At 33.7% G+C, this 20,549-nt stretch overlaps 1 protein-coding gene across 1 annotated transcript in view; it reads right to left on the bottom strand.

The window, feature by feature from the left end:
* LOC129495604 (low-density lipoprotein receptor-related protein 1B) overlaps window positions 1-20,549 on the bottom strand; it is a 1,831,349-nt gene that overhangs the window by 58,489 nt on the left and 1,752,311 nt on the right. Inside the window, exons 83-84 of the mRNA XM_055303278.1 lie at window positions 18,223-18,387; window positions 3,629-3,790 (exon numbers count right to left, since the gene is read on the bottom strand). Of these exons, the coding sequence (XP_055159253.1) occupies window positions 3,629-3,790; window positions 18,223-18,387 (327 nt within the window). The remainder of the gene's footprint in view (window positions 1-3,628; window positions 3,791-18,222; window positions 18,388-20,549) is intronic.

A 20,549-nucleotide genomic window follows, 5' to 3' on the forward strand; every position in this document is an offset into this window, starting at 1 on the left:
TTTAAGAAACCCAATTGCTATAATGATGGCCACATAGTATTTTTTCAACTTAGATCAAAAAGAATAAAAAAGGTGATGCTTCAACTTAATTTTTTTAAGTTAAAAAAAAAAGATCAACGTTCTATGATGATGGACCAATTGGGAACAGAGAAAAGCTGCACAGAAAAATACCAGATGGTTATACTCTGATTAAATCTAGCTCTTGTACTTTAAGTTGATGGTTCTTTTATTAACTTGTCTCTAAACTGCTTTCATTTATTCATCTATGATTATTTATTTATTCAACAAATGCCAATGTTGGATGTAATCTCAAAGAGGTCATCTCAGACAAATAGGTGGAATGCACACAATTAATAATACCAAGCAAAAGTGAATAGAAACAGACAGAGGTAAAGAAGTAGTGACTTGAAAATTCAAAAGAGAACGAGATTCATTCAAACTGAGGGCAGATGTAAACCAGTTCAAAAAGGAAACATCCTTTAAATTGGGCAGAGACAGATAGGACTTGGCACGGAGAGAGGAAGGTGAGAAAGAATCCAAAGAAAATGCATTCCAGAGGAAGGGAATAACAGGAGAAAGTTGCAATGCGATGGGAATTGACATGTGGAAAAGCATGATAATTGTGGTTTTACTAGAATAAGGGAGAGGCTGCAAAAGTGGTCTGGATGGTAATGAGGGTCTGCATTATGCAAGGTAGTAGTTGGTGTTGTCCCTGATGCTTGGAAGTCTTTCGGGTTGTGAGAATATTGAAGCCAAAAAGAAAAAGTCCATGAGTTGGTAGGTGGAAGTTGTGCTGAAATATCCTGTTGTGTTGGGAGAAGAGTGGGGGGGGGGGAGCCACGAGGACGTAAGCAAGGTGTGTAAGCAAGGTGTGACACCTGTATATGATCAGATTGTGTTTGCTAGATAAGCTCTGCTGGCCTATAACACATATTTAAGAAATAAAGCTAGGAAAGCAGTGTGAAAAGAGCATTGGCTGAGGGTAGTGGCATCTAAGGATGTCAAGATGCTGGCCTGAATGAGCAGAATATACACTTACAAAAGAAACAACAATATGAAACCAGATCTGTGTCTGCTGCAGCAGAAATGGCCGCCTGCTATAACAGAAGGAAAATATTTAATATTGTTCTTTATTCTCAAATTAAGTCAGTGCAGATTGTTTGATGCTGTTCCATGTGTCTCCTGCAGTGAGCAGAGACCCAGGCTACTCTTTATAAGGGCCTCAATGATATCAAACCACCTGGGGGCCAGAATGTTGAGTAGATTTTAGGGGGTATGGTCTGGAGTTGGGTTACCCAGACAGAATGCTGGCTCCCCATTTACTGTGACCTTCAGGAGGCTCTTAAGCCTCGTCAATAGCCTCCTCTGTAAAATAAGAATAAAAGCAACACCTAGTTCATTAGTGGGATTAAATGAACTAATAGAATTAATGCAAAAAAAAAAAAAAAAAAAAGAAATGACCACAGGAGTGTCTGGGTATAGAAAGATCTCATTACATATGGTTGAGACAGAAAACAATTCTTTTTATTATGAATACAACATACAGCTGTGGCTATTCTTTTGAGAGTAGGTATAGAGGGTGCAGAGAGAAAGAATGGAGATCAATTAGTAATAATCCAGGTTAGCAAAGCTGGAAGCTTCGTTCAATGAAGGTAGTGGGGTGGAGCTGGTGAGAAGTGTTCAGATTCTGGGCCTGTTTTAATGGGAAAAAAATGAGAAAGAAGTTCGTGTAAAAGAAAGAAAGCAGTCAAGAATGAATCCAAAATAGGTGATAGGGATCAAGGAGTACACTTGTGATGAGCACTGGGTGTTGTACGGCATTGTTGAATTGCTGGATTGTACACCTGAAACTACTATAACACTGTCTGTAGCTATACTGGAATTAAAATAAAAAAATAGATATAAAAAAATAAAAATAGATATAAAAAAATCTTTTAAAAAACGAAGTTAGTTAGATCAAAAAAATAATAATGAATTCAAGATACTTGGACCTGAGTGATGGGTGTTTCCTTTTATAGACACAGGGAAAACTATGGTAGAAGCAATTTTGGGTAAGAAAATCAGGTTAATAATTGAAAGCCAACTCAAACTGTCAAATATACACATAAGTATCAAAATCTGGAATTCAGGAGAGACATTCACCTAGAAATATACATTCAGAATCATCTGTATTTGGATGATCTAAAAGTCATGCAGTTAGTTGAAATCATCTAGGCAGCAGGTTTCAATTTCAGTCACACATCTGAAACATGTGGAAAACTAAACTGTATGGCAGTCTCAGAGAATCAGAATCTTTGGAGATGATGTTTGGGGAAACTGTATCTTACAAAACTTTATAAAAAACTGTTTATTCTAATGTTCCAATTTGTATAGAAATCACAGGCTCATGAAGTGAGTGTTTTGAGAAAAAAAAAAAGAAATTCAAGTACAGTCATGAGCCACTCCAATGTTTAAAGGTCAGGGAGAAGAGGAGGAACTGGCAAAAAAACTATGAAAAGAAGCAACCACTAAAATGGGAAGGGAAACAAGAAAGTGGTAAGAACAATTGAAAGTATTTTAAGGAGGGAGTGATTTACGGCTGACTGTGGGATAAAATAAGAATTGGTAACTGGATATGAGAACATGGACGACAATAAAATAAATTAACTTGATTCTGATGAAAGATATTTAAGCAAAATAGTGAAGATAAAAACCTGACAGAGGTGAGGTCAAAAGAAAAAGAGGAAACTGTAGCATGTAACAACTCTTTAGAGTAATGCTACTGGTAAAAGAAAAATAGTAAGTCAGGAAATGAAGTTGTGGGTTGAAGGAGTGTGGGCACAAGGTGAGGTTGTTCAAGATAGAAAATATTGATAAAGGAGAAATATGGGAACAGTTGTAAGAGATGTGTCCATAAGTAGCTAAGAGGGATCGATGTATGAGTGGACAGTATAGCATTTGGGGTAGCATGGGGTTCCTGGTCATAAGGAGAGAATCTATGGGTAGAAGATAAAGTAGTTCGAGAGATGTGATGGTGGGAGCTTGTGGCAGTTCTCTTTAGTTAGCTTCTATTTTGATCAATGAAACAGAAAGCAAGTTCTTGAGCTCAGGATAAATCTGGGAAGCAGGTATTCAAGGTTTGGGAAGAAAACAGAAGATATGACAAAGATACCTAGGAGAGTCAGTAGATTAGCAAAATACAGTAGAAGCCACAGTCAGTGCCCATTTGAAATTAGTGATAAAAACTCAAGTGAGGCCAGTCTGCATGAGCATGTGCTTTTCTTCAGTTGCATCCAGCCATGGGGCACTGGTTCAGAACAGGTGGAGAATTGGAGTTAACCATGATTACAGTTTTCTAGGAAAGTACAATAGAAGGGAAGGAGGAACAAGGGAATTGTGGGTATATACTAAGTCATGATTACAGTGATGGATTATAAGTTAGGGAAGGAAGAAACATAGAATCTTTAAAATGAGAAGGATGAGGAACAGTATAAAATACTGTTGGAGTTAGAGTGACAGAGGGAGTGACCCTGAAAATCAGGGGCTGCTGAAATGGAGATAAGGGATGGAACATGGAGATAAGAAAACTACTTAACGTCAACCTCAACGCATGCCCTCCGACTGTCTGGTGGGAGCTGCTGTCACTTACAGTACTGACACCTGTCTCCAGTGTGTTCGGCCTGGCAGTGGCAGGAGGGCTGGTTCCCGGCAGTCACGCTGCAGGTGCCTCCATTTTGACAAAACTCCTCACAGACTGTCTTACCACAGTTTGGTCCAGTGAACCCCAGGGCACAGCTGCAGGTGGGTCTCCCTATTGGAAAAGAAAAGGTAACAAAACGAAGAGTTATTTGGCTAGAATGGTTTATCTTCACAGAATCCTCACTAGACAAGAGACAGGAAGCCAAGATGCTGGTCAAGGTGGGTCCACACTTCCTCTGTGACTGTAGGCAGGAGGCTGACCTCTATGCGTCTGCATTTTCCCACATTTCAGTGAAGCCTAGGTTAGAAGATTAACTCAGGTTCACATCAGGTAAAATAACCAGAGCTCATTTTATGAATAATTACACATTTATACAGGTGTGTTATGCTCTGAAGTGCTCACGTTATTCTTTGTACTTCTCTCTTCATGTCCATTTTGCTTTTTCCGATCATTTTTTTCTACTCATATAGTAACATAGATTGTATTAGCCATTAGAGTATAAAATAGAGACAATCATAATCATATCTCTCAGTGTCGAATCATCATGGACCACCACTGCTAAAGCATGAGCTTAGACTTATATATAAATATTTAATAAGTTTAAAATGGGCATACCATCTATAATATTTATGCAATGTTATTTTAATCGATGTAAATTTATACACCGCATTTAGTATGTAAGCACTTAATAAGTCCTATTTTATTTCATCTTGTGTTTTTTTATTCATGGGAAAGGACTGTCCCTTGTAGTCTAGTAAGAGGATTTAAAGTCTAATGTTAACAGCACATGAGAGTAGATCTAATGGATCATCTATGGATATTTTTCTTTATTTGCTCTGTGGAAACTAATATCACAAGTAAAGGTGGGCAATCCTTTAGGGTGCTTGGAACATAACACAGTTAACCGTTAGATCAAGAATGAGTCTCTCTAACTGGCTGGAATGCCAAGGCCTGGGTGGAAAATGGAGTACAGAACCAGCTCTGTAGGAGAGACTCAGGAAAACAAAACGAAATAATAGCTATCATTTGTAATGGGGAATAGCAAAATTTGGAGGTTGTACAAATGTGAAGAAATCACATGAAAAAGAATAAAAAAGAAATTTAGTCATAGATCTGAATTAACTAGGACTCGGAAGTGTCACCCAGTTGACTAGCATCAGAGAATATCCAGCCATCGCCTCTCTCACCTTTGTAGACATGAGGTATAATTAGACTGGTCATAAAAATGTATGAGTAGAAGTCTTAAGACTTGATATGTGAAAATGACATAAGTTTTATCTATTGTCATAGGTTCTACATTTTTTTGAAAAGCACTCATAAGTGAATAAAAAGCCTCCAAATGAATGCCACCTGCCTTTCCAAGAGTATAAATAAATTGAGGTTCCATAATTTATTTATTTATTTTGCATCAAAAGCTCTCCACACCCTTAAACATGCTTGAAGCTTTTGCTTCTCAGTGAAGAAATTACATTCATTTTTAATGGTGAGTAGCATTGCTTTAAAACGTATACATAAATGTTATTAGTTTGGTGGCAGATAAATGCCTATTAGTAGGTTGAGAAACAAGGTAAATTTTATGTACATTAAAAGCTGAGTAACATCGTGTTTTCCATTCCCAGAAAATGGCTTTAAAACTTTTAGCTAAATATTTTTCTTATAATGGTAGTGAATTTTCTAGTTGTTGCTTACATATAGACAAAATATCTTCACGGGAACAATAATGGGTGAAATACAAAGACACAAACAAGGGAATGAATAGTGGTAGAAGATGAAGAGGACAGCGAATTGTTGGAACACAGTTACTAAGGTAAATGAAAGCCCTGAACAAAAGAAGTAATTCCTCTTCATCAACAAGAACCACTGACTGCCTTACAGAGAAATAGAACATTTAAACAGGGACACAAATTAACATGAGCTAAATGTAAAACAAACAGAACAGAAAATACAGGAGAAATCAAAATGCATTAGGATAATCATAAAAAGTGCCATATGGTGGTAGGACTTCAGCACCGTGGATTTATGTTTTTCTCCATTGTTTTCTAGGTTTCTTTAAATTAAGAGTGAAAAACATTAAAATGAAAGAAGTTTGAAAGAAACAAATGCAACCCACGAAGACCCTTGAAATCTATTCTGTCCCAGTCACTGAGAGAATGACACCATGCTTTCATCTCATCTGTAGCTGTTTTGAAACTAGGGCAGAGTGACCAGGTTGTCCCCCCACTTCCACATCCAGCATCTGCCTCACATCATTTAGATCCTGGCTGAATTATTTTCAAACGGCTCTTTTTCTTCCTTTAAAAGGAGGATTTCTTTTTGACAAGTAGAAATCTTCCTATTCAGGGGAACATTACCAACTTGAAACTGTGTGTTGATACAGTAGATCTTTTGTTTGCTGATGGGAGATGAACCATCTGTCACAGAGTTTTATAATGGGCTTCCATCTAATATTTTCATGACTCTCTCTGGGTGCGCCCTAACAAGTTGCATTGGATTTATTTATAAAGATTTTTTAGGTAGCTCAATTAAATTTCGGCATTTGAAAAAGGCAACAATACTGTTACGAAGACTAAGGTATAGATTTATAGCAGTGAAGCATCCAGGGAGCTTGGGAGTTGACAGCTTACAAGAGTAGTATAATCAAAAAGAGCATCAATTAACCTGAGGAAGGAGGGAGAGGATTAGTCTGTTGCCTCTACTCAGTCTAGTTTTTATAGCATTCAGACCTGAAAAGTGTGAGTTGTCAGACTGCCTGGTTATAGACTATCTGTACCAATTACTGGTTGTGAGACCATGGACATCACTTCTCTGCTTCTTTTTCCTTGCGCAAAACATGGAGATAATAATATGGGGTTGTTAGGGAGAATTATAGTAAATGAAATGAAAAGTAAAGTAAATGAGATGATATGTGCAAAGCATTTCTAAAGATATGAGGCACATAGAGAGCATGCAATGATACTTTGGCTCAAATTGTTTATTATTATTACTGTTGTTGTTATTTCTAGTGAGCCATTTATGACTTTGTAACTGCGTCCTAAAAAAGACACTGTCACATTCTAAGAAAATCATTTGGAAAACTGTCTTAAATTACACATTTAATGTTTGTTATTTATTTAAGATAAAATTAAATTTGAGCTTGCATGGCAGTGATGGGATAAAGCAGAAATTCTCCATCAACCTTACTCTCAGACTCCAACATCTTTAACTTTGAAGGATGGGTCTTTCTCTTTACTTTCTCAACATATTTAATCCTACACTTTAAAAAGAAAACACACACACACAGAAACTCCACATGAGAAACACAAACAATAAAGCACACCTAGTATTTTTATCAAGTCCATTTACTTGTATACCTTCAAATTTTGATACGTACTTGAGCTTTTTTTTTTTTAAGAGTCTATACTCATAGCTTCCAATTCTACCAAACAAAATCTTCCATCATAAAGTCACATTCCAATCCTCCACTGGGTTTACAGTTTTAATTTTTTTAAAAATATATAAAAAAAGTTATCTTAATCTGTTACTTTGTTATTTCAGAAGGAGGACAGAGGGATCCCTGGGTGGCGCAGCGGTTTGGCGCCTGCCTTTGGCCCAGGGCGCGATCCTGGAGACCCAGGATCGAATCCCACATCGGGCTCCCGGTGCATGGAGCCTGCTTCTCCCTGTATGTCTCTGCGCCTCTCTCTCTCTCTCTCTCTCTCTCTCTCTCTCTCTCTTTCTCTCTCTCTCTCTGTGACTATCATAAATAAAAATAAAAAAAAATAAAAAAATAAAAGAAGAGAGGACAGATCCCTCAATATGTATGTATTGTTCACATCAAGCACTTCTGATTCCCTAGTGGTAAAACAGGTTTAGGGATGGAGAAGTTAATGTGTGTTTTCTTTAATATATATTTATCTCTGATCTCTTAATCCCTAAATCCACTGATTTCTTTTCAATCATCCTCTTCAGATGTTCTCCATAATTTTACACATTTTATTCTTGAAACTTCTTATTTTTTATTACACATTTTATTTCACATCTCCTCTTGAAAATTCTATCTCGGTTTCTAAGACATTACCATTACTGATTTCCGTATCTTTTTCTGATTGTCCCTTTCAATTGCTTTTATGCTTTCTTTCTTTCTCTTAAAATATATTCTTCTAAACTTCTTTTTGGTGATGTAATACAGTTTGATGGCTCCAATAATTATCTCTCTATCTGAATACTACAGTCTCAGTCTTCTGACTCTGGACTCCTTGTCCTTCGTAACTGACAGACCATTCTCTCTTTGTCCTAGGCTCATCAACTCCCCCATGACCCACAAGAGAGAAAATTCTTCTCATAAATATTGTCCTCGTAGCATACGTGATTTCTGTAGACTAGTGATTTCTCCCAGTGCTGGGTCTGCTCCATACTCAAGTTCGACACTATATGTTAGCAAAGTGCCTTACTAGCTGTGTACAACAAATGGAGCTTAGTTTATTTTCTTGATTAATTTATTATTAATATATCTGCTTCTGTTCGTAGATAAATGGAAACTTGTTGCATACATCTTCTAAAATGTGCCAGCATATTTTCATGCAACAAGGTAAGTAAATAATAAACTACTGAGATTTAACTAGATAACTAATAGTAGCTAACATCAAATATGGCAAAAATATAATTAAAAGTGCTAATCATCTATAGTCGATATTAAAGAATATTCACTGACACAACTAAAGATTGTATTGCTCATAAGGAAAAGAGAAATGGGTGCCTGCTTGGCTCAGTAGGTTAAGAGACTGCTTTCTGCTCAGGTCATGATCCCCAAGGATCAAGTCTTGCATTGGGTTTCCTGCTCAGTGGGGAGTCTCCTCCCTCTCTCTCTCTCTACCCATCCCCTGGTTTGTGTTCTCATTCATTTACTCTCTCTCTCAAATAAATAAAATCTTTAAAAAAAGAAAGAGAGAGAGAGAAATGGAAATGTCTTGGATTCTCACAGAGTTCTTGAAATTTCACTGGTCTTACGTGGCCCTTACATACCTAAACTAGTCTCAGTAAAAATGATTAATTCTGAAATAGTTCATAAGAATATCTAACAAGAACTAAATAAATTTGGCACAAATAAAATTGTTTATTTTTTGGCATTAGATCTGGGAATCAAATATTGTTAGATATTTATTAATTGTGTGGCTTTGCAAAACTTACATTTCCTCACTAGATCTCATTTAGCATCTCATTCTGTAAAATGGTGCCAGTGATGCCTACTATGTGCTGGTAAAACACATCATACAATGTCTGCCACATAGTACGTACTTAATTGGTAGTATTAGTAGTAGTAGTAGTAGTAGTTGTATTGAAAAAAAAAAGTAGTAGTCATATTGGTATTATAATTACTATTAGTATTATTATTAAACAGATTATTAACCTAGGTTATTATTTAAACAACTGAGTACATATGCTTTTATTAAAAATCTGCATATGGAATCCCAATACACATTTTTTCCATATTCTTTTGAAAATAATATGCCCATACCCTATCCATATATACCAGTTCAAATAATGTTTTAAAATATAAAATAAAAATTGAAACTTTTCTATTATATAGATAGGTAACTACATGGATAGCATAAAAATTTATCATTAGTCCTTGTTAAATGAATGTTAAATTTATATGATTTTGTTATAGTTTTTAGATAAATGGACCTATTTGATTATATGTTACTTTTAGTTATATAGTCATAGCCAGTGATTTCTCTGATATGGACAGACTATTACTGATTTTCAGTGATAATAAGTAATGTCTTAGAGCACTGACTTTTGAATATCCTAGATTCTTGGATTTTAGTGTTCTTACTTAGCCACTCAAGCTCACATCTGAAAACTAACACAATGTTAGACATAATAGAGTGATAAGGATTAAATAAAGTAATATGTCTAAGGAATTTGACAGAGTTTTTCATATTCATTAAACATTTAAAATGTAGTAGGCACTATAATAAACAAAATTAGGTTGTTAAATTTCTAAAATATAATTACTGGATATATATTCCATATAGAAATCACTATTTACTTGCTAATAATTTTAGAGTAAAATTTGCTGTGTAGCTTTTGGTCAAGTAATATATGAATAAATCTTTTGGTCAAGTAATATATGAATAAATATCAATCAATCAGTATGCTCAAAAGACTATATTCATATTTGAATATTATAAATGTGTATCTGTTGGCATTTTTCAGTGACTTGATATACTACTGGTGTCTGTTTTTAAAAGCTAGATTTATTTAATAAACAGTTTTTAAGATGATTATAAATATGCTACTCTTCAGTGTATTTAATCAATATTATATGACTTTAAGTAGGTAAAATTACTTCTCTGCTCAATATTGGACAAATAAATCATTACTCTTTTTTTTTCTATTTAAACATAATGCTTGAAAATGTGTGGTTGATTGCCATTAAGGAATGCTAGCAAAAGTAATTACATATGAACTTCCTATGAGACAGTGACAGTGTTTATTATTTCTGAGGAGTAGATACCTGCTAGTGAGCATCATTAGTCAGTTCTCTTTTCAAGCAATTTATTGAATTCATAGTCATTTGTCAATGTGAACCCCAATGCATCTTAACCCTTACTTGTTGAGTAAGTCTGGTGCTTGTAAATTTTTATTCTTGGTTGTAATGTTTTCTACCTAACAAGTTTTCAATATATACAGTCATTGTTTAATTCAAATAGTCTGATGAATACATTGAGTCTAGGTAATAGAATTTCATTGACATTTAAACTGCAGAGCATATTAATAAATGCTTATATTTAATGTTCCACAAAAATACTATCTAAAAGTTACATACCCTTTACTCATGATATCTTTACTATTTGAACAAAAACCACATTTTTGTTATTTTATATAGGAGAACAATAATAAGCTGAGAGACAAGTCACCATAGCCTCGTTTGGTTAGATACTAGATTGCAATCAGAAAGCCCATCTCCTGACCCCTAATGCCCAAGACCACTCTGCTTTTTGAAATCCATCTTCACTTCTGACTTAGATTCAAGTAATAAAAGTTTTGAATGCTTAAAAAAATTCCTAGTCTTTTTGATAAAGAGATTCGACATTCTACTTTTCCACTTTATATAATGTTTTCCTGAACAGAAAGTGAGTGCCCATTTATACACAATTTTAGTAAGTTGACTATAGCTGTCGAGTTGTCTTAAGTATCATAAAGATTACAGAGCACTATTCAGCAAAGCCTGAAAAAGAAAAGGAGGAACTGGATCTTACCTAGCGCCCTCCCAGATACTACTTAATATATTCTGACATGTTTCAAATTATAGGTCACAATCTATTTATACTTCTGGAAAGTTCGTTTTCAACCACTTTTTTTTGAAAATGAGACTGAAATATTTTTCTCCTTTCTGTGAATAAAAGGAAGCCAACTCAAACCTTCTGAGATTAGCTTAGAAAGCCATAAGACTTAATATTAATAGTTCAGTACCACTCTCACCATGTAGTTCAAATGAATCAGTAACTGATTCAAAAAGTTAACAGCAGAATTAAAAATCTTACTTTCAGCCACTCATAGTTTTTTTGTGAAGGCGCAAGGATTGAGAACAGCACCTGGAACTCAGTAAGCAGTTAAATATATGTTAATTACCATTATCCTGGCAATAATAATTATTATTTAAGTTTCTAATAATTATCATTACTTAATTTTTAATTCTAACAGCAATGCATGTTAATTGTGGAAGTTGGAAAAAACAGACATAAAAAGAAGGACCTATTTTCTTATACAGATGCTTTATTTATGCATTTTTTCCATATTAGGCTCATATTATATAGTTCTATTTCTAGTGCTTTTCAACTTTAAAATACAATGTAAATTATTGGATCTTATGTTTCCATTTTTAATTTTTGAGAAGCCTCAAAATTCCATTTTTCACAGTTGCAACAATTTGCATTCCTGCCAACAGTGTATGAGGGTTCCTTTTTCTCCACATCCTTGTTAACATTTGTTATTTCCTGTTTTTATGATACTAGCCATTCTGACTGGTGCAAGATGGTATCTCATGGTGGTTTGGATTTGCATTTCCCTGATGATTATTGATGCAGCATTATTCACAATAGCCAAGATATGGAAGTTATTTAAGTGTCCTTCAGGGATCCCTGGGTGGCGCAGCGGTTTGGCGCCTGCCTTCCCCCCCGGGGCACGATCCTGGGGGCCCGGGATTGAATCCCACATCGGGCTCCCGGTGCATGGAGCCTGCTTCTCCCTCTGCCTCTCTCTCTCTCTCTCTCTCTCTCTGTGTGTGTGTGTGACTATCATAAATAAAAATTTTTAAAAAATTAAAAAAAATAAGTATCCTTCAATAGACAAATGAATAAAGAAGGCATGATATATATGTGCAATGTGATATTACTCATTCATAAGAAAGAATGAGATTTTGTCATTGTAAGGACATGGATGGACCTAAAGGGTATTGTGTTAAGTGAAATAAATCAGATAGAGAAAGACAAATTCCATATAATTCCACTTATATATGGGATTTAAAAACAAAACAAATAATAAAGAACCAACCCATAAATACACAGAACGAACTAGTGGCTGCCACAAGGGAGTCAGTGTGGGATGGGCAAAATGGGTGAAGGGGAGTGGGAGGTACAGATTATCAATTATGGAATCAATAGGCCACAAGAATGAAAGGAATCAGCATAGGGAATATAGTCAATGATACTGTAATAGCGTTGTATGGTGACAGGTGGTAGCTATATTTGTGATGTGCATAGCATAACTTACAGAGTTGTCAAATCACTCAATTTTACACCTGAAATTAATGTAACATTGTATATCAACAATACTTCAATAAAAAGAAAATAAAATACAATGTGAATATTTTCCTATATTATCATATATTCTACAATTCTGGTTTTATTTATCATTTAACATTCATCTTTTAGATATGCTATATTTTACATATTAACTATTTGGATTCAGGTTTCTCTCCAGTTTTATATTCTAAATAATACTATATTGAACATCTTTACTTCTAATTTTGGGTTTTATCATTATGTAATCCTTGGAATATGTTTCTAAAAATGACATTATTTAATTAAAGAACACGGAAACTTTTTAAACCTCTTGGTGAGTACTTCAAAATTGCTTGCTTCAAGATTTGCACCATGAACATTTTCTTCTGACAGTGATTTAAGGATGCTGGTTTCATCTATGTGTGACTGGGCTCCTCCTGCACTTCTTCCTTTCCAAATGCCTTCTTTCTCTTTTTTCTTTTTTCCCTTCCTTTTTTCAATTTGTGTACATGTGTGTGTGTGAGACTTGTCTTCTGCTATTTGATCATTTTGCTTTCTTTTTTTTTTCTACTTGATTTGCTATGGGTATGTATTGCTATGTCACTTATTTGTTAAAACTATATGCCCTTTTTATGTTTTTACTTTTACATTTTCTTTTTTTTTTAAATATTTATTTATTTGTGAGAGAGAGAAAGAGAGGGGTGGGTGGGTAGAGACACAGGCAGAGAGAGAAGCAGGCTCCATGCAGGGAGAGGGATGTGGGACTCGATCCTGGGTCTCCAGGGTCAGGCCCTGTGCTGAAGGCAGCGCTAAACCACTGAGCCACCCAGGCTGCCCCTACTTTTACATTTTCAATATAATATTCCTTATATCCTTAAAAAGCAAGTAGGACCAAATATCCAGGGCTCTTAGTACTCTCTAAATATAAACAATATTTATGTTAAGGAAGCTAGGACATGAAGCTTAATTTAAATTAAAAACAGCTCTCATTTAAATAAAAGTGGAAGAAAAACAAAGATGGGCGGTTTAAATGCACATTCACCCTTTATCAAGATATTATTTAGGTGATTGTAAACTTTATGTCCTATGTACAGCTGTGACTCAAGAGACATCAGTATTTATGTTTGGTCATTAATCTCAGGATGTTTTGAGGGTATCCAAAAGTTCCTAGCTTAACTTGCTTTTTTAGCAAACATTTTTAGGGTAGCCTTTTTTTTAATCATATTTGACAGCAGCCATATATGCCACCTTAATATTTGGGGGCAGTGTTCTCGATAGAAAGAGCCTGAATGAATGAGAAAGAAAAGTCTTACCATCTACTTATTATTTTTTTAAGGATTTTATTTATTTATTTGACAGAGAGAGAGTATGCAAACAGGGGGATCATGAGAGGGAGAAGCAGACTCCCCACTGAGCAGGGAACCCCATGCTGGGCTTGATTCCAGGACCCTGGGATGTTGACCTGAGCCGAAGGCAGATGCTTAACTGACTGATCCACCCAGGCATCCTGCATCTACTTATTATTTTAAAGGCCCTTCCTGTTGGAGTGAGAAGTAGTGAGAATAATCTTTTTTTTTTTCTCTCTCTTTTTCCTTTCCTTAACAGGGGCCACTGTCTTCCTGTTGCAGTTCTGAAAGCAAAACCTTTCACTGCCAAAGTCCACAGATGTGGTAATAGGGGAGTCACAGTGAGAGCTTCTGCTTTTTTCTTTCCATATTTATTTAAACATCAATACAAATGTATTATCTACTAAAAAAAAATTGCACTGTCACTCCTTTGTCTAGGCAGTCCTGCTTTTGTGCATTTTCAAATTCCCCAAATTAAAAGTTGCCCTCCCCACTGTGTAATTTCAAACTTTAAGAGTAGGAGTTTTTGGGTATATTGCCCCAAATTGATAAATTCTCTTGCTTTACTACTCTAAATCAGCTGTGTAGAAAATTGATTCATTTTGATATGAAAATTAAAAGTCTAAATAACAGAACTCAAGAGTATTGAAAATACCAAACAACATCAATATATTTTAGAAAATATTTATAAAAGTGAAGATTAATTATAAATATATATAAATATCCTCATTATATTCATGATGAGAAACATTCTTAAATTCTTCTTTATTTTCTCTAAGAGAATGATTGAATAATTCAGTACTTTACTCTCATTTCCATTATTTTGCCCAAGGCAAACTTTATCTTAATATCCTCCTATGAGCAAGTCATAGAAATGAACTACATGCACCCTTGTCAATATAATCAATGTCAAACGATTTCACTTTGTGGTACTTTCCTGTATGGATAGAGTCCACATATTTTAGTTTTAGCTTTCTCTATAATAATTAAAAAAAAACTTAAGGAATGAGGAAACATTCATGTTTAAGATGCAAAATTTTAATTATGCCTCTCAGATGTGTGCTTTTAATTAACTGGTGACATTTCCTTTGTTCAATTATTATAGTCCTATACAACTGTCATAAACTTATAAATTTTAATTAAAGCTGCCCCAAACCCTAGTCATATAGTGTCCACATAGGAATTTGCCAAAAGGCTTAACTGTAAGTAAACCAACAATGAATAAATCCATGAATTGCCCGCTGGGATTTGTTTAACAAATTAACATTTGTGTGGAGATAATGAGGTTCTACAGTCTATAATGCCAAACAATGTTTTTATAAAACCATATTTTTAAAAGTAAAAAATGCTTTGTAGATGACTTAATTTGATATGATATTATTATTATTAATTAGATGCTGTAAGAAAATAAACTACACGGCCATATCTCAAATTGAATTCATATAAAGACTCATTTATATTACTAATTTGAAATATAATTTTTTATGAACATGTTATCTATGTGAATCAAGATCTACCTGGGTGCATAGTTAAAATTGATATGCTAAAAAAGTAAAAAATAAAATAAAATTGATATGCTATAGATTTTAAGAATACAGCAAGATCTGAACAAATGACTTCAACAAAACATTAAAAGTTGTGCTATATCCAATAGAGTTCTGGATCCATTAATAGGACAGTAAATTTAGTGTTTTGTAGATATTTGTCTTTGTGGATCCATTTCAGGTTGAATAGATACTTATAGTTTGGAGTACCAAACTCTTTTCCATTTAAATATTTCTAAAGGCAAATAGAAGAAAACCATTTCATTGGAATCCAATAATTTTTATTATCATAAAGAGAAAATTAACAATCAAATAATAAAATCTTTAAAGAAGTTATTTGTGTAAGAAAAGCTTCTCTCCTAAAAGAAAAGGTATCTGTGTCACTAAAATACAATTACAGGTTGTATCAGTTTGCCACATATTCAATCAGTTTTCATTTGCATGGTCCCAGCAGTACAATTTCTCCCACAACAATAGAATAAATTCTACTGTAAGGAGTAGCTTCTCGTAGGCAGAATGAAAATATATAGTAAGACTTGGTACCTTTTTATTTCAGTCAACTTGCTGAATATGTTTTCAGAATTCCATTAAGCAGCTAGAATACTTTAATTATCAATTAATCAGAAGTCAAAAATATTTATAGACATAAAATTATCAAATTTAAAGAAATAGTAATGCTTTTACTATTAGAATGCAAATCAGAAACAGTTTGGTTCCTCTGAACTCCATTGAAAATGCTTTTTCATGTGGCTCTTTCACTAGCATTATGCTAAATACTTCAAAGAATAGCATAAGCAATAAAAACAGTGAGAACTCCCAGTAAGACAAATTAACTGTGTAGGGGATGTGAAGATCATATGGATTAATTTTCCATTTGACTAAATTTGCATTTATTGTAGTAGAATTAAATGTGCATAAATTTCACTCTCATAGTTGCATAGTGTCCTTTGCATTGAATTTTGGAATTTACAATTTATTTTTTATTATGCTTTGGGGTTAATTTTTCCTATGGGAACATATCTTAAATATAATAGCACTAAGTAGAAAAAATATGTTTTAGCAAATACTTTTTGCAAACAGGGCTATTGTGCAAATTAATAAGAATTTCAAGTGTATCTTAACATATAGTAACCTGATATTTTCAAAGCATATTATACACTACATTGCAATGCCAATAAACTAATTATGATTTTAGATAGGAATTATGTTGCTATCAGATGTACTGATATAGTGTATTTATAGTTAACTTAATTTTTAAATTTAAATCTAATTTAATTGAGTTTAATTCTCAATAGCAAATGAGGCTTAGCATTAGGCTAACTGTTCAATTAAAAAGAACACGCAAAAGAACGAAACTGGACCACTTTATTATAGCATATACGAAAATAAATTCAAAACGGATTAAAGACCTAAATGTGAGACAGGAAACCATAAAAACTGTAGAGGAGAACATAGGCAATAGTCTATTTGACATTGTCCATAGCATCTTCTTTCTAGATATGTCTCCTGAGACAAGTGAAATAAAATAAAAATAAACTGTTGGGACTTCATCAAAATAAACACATCTGCACAGTGAAGGAAACAATCAACAAAACCAAAAGGCAACTTATAGAAAGGGAGAAGATATTTGCAAATGGCATATCTGAGAAAGGGTTTGTCCAAAATATATAAAGAACTTATAAAACTCAACACTCAAAAAATAATTTTAAAAAATGTGCAGAATATGTGAACAGACATTTTTCCAAAGAAGACATACAGATGGCCAGCAGACACATGAAAAAATGCTCAACATCACTGATCATCAGGGAAATACAAATCAAAACTACAATATAGCTTCATATCCATCAGAATGGCTAAAATCAACAACATAAGAAACAACAGGTATTGGCAAGGAAATGGAGACGGGAACCCTCTCGCACTGTTGGTGGGAATGCAAACTGGTGCAGCCACTCTAGAAAATTGTATGGAAGTTCCTAAAAAAGTTCAAAATAGAACTATTCTATGATCCAGCAGTTGCACTATAGGTATTTACCTAAAGAATACTAAATACTAATTTAAAGGGATACCTGCACCCTGATGTTTATAGCAGCATTATCTATAATAGCCAAATAATGGAAACAGCCCAAATCAAAGATGCTGTGATATATATATATAGATATATGCAATGGAATATTACTCAGCCATAAAATAACAAAACCTTGCATTTGCTACAACATGAAAGGAGCCAGAGTCTAACGCTAAGAGAAATAATTCAGTCAGAGAAAGACAAATGCCATATGATTTCACTCATGTATGGAATTTAAGAACAAAACCAATGAGCAAAGGGAGAAAAGAGAGAGAGAGACAAACCAAGAAACATATTTTTAACTATGGTTACCAGAGGGAAGGTGGATGGAGGGAGGAGTGAAATAGGTGATAGGGATTAAGGAGTGCACTTCTGATGAGCAGTGGGTGTTGTACAGAAGTGGATGAATCCCTATATCGTATACCTGAATATTAACTAACTGGAATTTAGAAAAAAAATTCAAAAAAATCTCTACCTTGAAATATCAAAATAAAAGTAAAAAAATATTTAAAAGAACAGATTTTGGAATCAAATATATGAGGCTTATAAAAATAGTTTTACTTAATCATTCTAAAACAGCACAGCATCTGTAAGCACTGAGCCCTGTCACTTGTACACACTCAGCATGTGATCATGATCATTGCTATTGTTGTATTTTGTGACTTGCACTTCAATATACAGAATATAGAACAAATACTATTATGTTGCATTAATAATTAAATCTAATTTGTGTTAATCTATTCTTCCTCTTTATATTTTTCACATTTAAAGAAAAAGGTAAGTTATTTGAATATACATATGATGAAATTCAAGTATTTACCCAGAGCTGATGGTGCACAGGTTCCTCCATTTTGGCAGTAGTTGCTACAATGATTGACTTCACATCTGTCGCCTGAGTAACTCGGCCAACAGTGACACCTCAAGTCACCCTTCTCATTTAAAATGCATCTTCCTCCATTTTCACAAGTCAATTTGCAGGAATCATCTGGTTATAAGAAGAAACATGCAAATTAGCATGCTATTCATTCGGTAGAATAAGAACAATTCACATATACAACATGAAATATCAGGATTTTATTTTTTTCATAAAATTCTCCAAATAAATACCTCAATATAAAAGTAGAAGAAACAAAATACTATTAAATGCTGTCTGAAAACAGGGATATCGATTTTAAGTAGTCTTGAATAGTGAATACAAATGCTGACTTAATTTTTATTCTTCTTTAGGCTTAAAGAATTTTAACCATTTCTTGTGTTTATTAAAACATTAGACAACAGAACCAACATAAACTTCCTAAAAATGAAATATTTTCCAATCAATACATTTTTTTAAAGATATAAGTAAACATGGCCTATTTTTAGGACTGTTTGATATTAAACCGAACTAAAATATGTAAGATAAATTAATGGTGCACATATAGTATATATATTATATATAACACATGCAACTTACAGTACAGAAAATACATTCTTTGATATACATCCTTATTAATTATGTATAAACAATTCAGAACTAAAAGTCACTTAGGTTTGGTATAAGATATTGATAAAAGATTGTTAGAAACATTTCCATATGTAAAATTTCCCTATGGAAAATGATTGGCACAATCTACTTCATACATTTTGGCTGAGGGTAAGAAAGGATGGTCATTCCTTGGGATTGCAAAATTATCCTTAAAAATATGATGAGTTCAGTTGGTCTGGAATAATTTTTTAGGTTATGTGCATTGACATGGACTTACTCCATTAGAAATACTACTATTAGGGCAGGACGTGATGCCCAATGGAACACAAAAGGCTGAGAATATTGTAAGAAGCATTCTGTTCTAGAATATACCTTCTATTAAAGCCATGCCTCTTTTATAGTTAAATAGAGAAAAATCAAAACAGCCTTTATTCTTTATTCAAGATCCATTGGCCCACACATAGCAAAAACTTTAATATATCACTACAATAATCACAAGAGCAGCTTAAAAAGCCTTAGTGACTTCAAATAAAAAAATGACTCAAATATCATATCCACTGCCACAAATAGAGACTATTTATCAGCAGTACCAGACAACTCTAAAACTTGCTCATTTCAAAGCAGAGTTGAATACAGACATTAAATTCTCAAGAAAGATCTCAAGTGGAAATATACACTTGCTTAGTTTAAAATTCACTCAAACATTTCCAATTCATTCAGCATAAAGTATCCTGATTGGAGTTGTGAATGTAAACAGTGAAGATAAATATTTAAGGCATTATGATCGCAGTTAAGATTATTGTGGGGGAGTTCATTTTCATCTGTAAATGTCCTATGTAAACTACATAGCTATTCAAAATCTCTACATGTTAGGACATGTGCATTTCTACAATATGCCTCATGAGTTTCAAGAAATTTTAAAATAGAACACAGCTTGATGAAATAGAGTGGAGTTTCAAAACCTAACTATAAGAGTTCTATAATGAAAAAGAAGGCTGCTTTTGTCAATAACTAAATCACCCCAGAAGCCAAGCTCCAGCAATTATAATCAACTATAGGAAAGAACAGGTGAATACTTCTCCAAGAATGAGTAGCATTTGAATTTCAAATTTCTTACACGAAGATTAAAAATATTCAGTGTCTCATCATTTAACAATAGCAGCTAGATAAAGGCAAGTAATTATAAAGAAGCAGAAAAACTTGGCTACATCAAATAATGTCAAGAAAAAATTAATTGGCATTTATCTACACCAATCAATAATTCTGAAACCTACTTATTTATATTCCTCGCTGAGGTGGTCCAAGCTGTCTGCTGCCAACGTACATATTCATAGAGGCCAATGTGAATATTTTTTAACACTCTGATTATTTAAAATATAAGATTTTCTTCTAAATTACAAAATGAACTTTTGGGAGGTTTCTGTAATAGTGCCTCTCACTCAAATCTGAAATAGTAAAACTGAAATTGCTCAAAAAGTTTTAGATCTTGGATATGTGTACATTTAGACAAACATGCTTTCTCATTCCAAACATAAAACTGTAAAGTTTGATGAATAAATATAGCAAAAAACTTGTTTCATTTTCTTATCTACTGAAGGATAGATTTATCTTCAAGTGCTGTGTGTCTACTTTTTCCAAAGTATTGTGGTAGGCAGTTTATATATGTCATTTCTGGTCTTTTC

This window comes from Nyctereutes procyonoides, unplaced genomic scaffold (assembly GCF_905146905.1).
Source record: "Nyctereutes procyonoides isolate TBG_1078 unplaced genomic scaffold, NYPRO_anot_genome, whole genome shotgun sequence".
Taxonomy (NCBI): domain Eukaryota; kingdom Metazoa; phylum Chordata; class Mammalia; order Carnivora; family Canidae; genus Nyctereutes; species Nyctereutes procyonoides.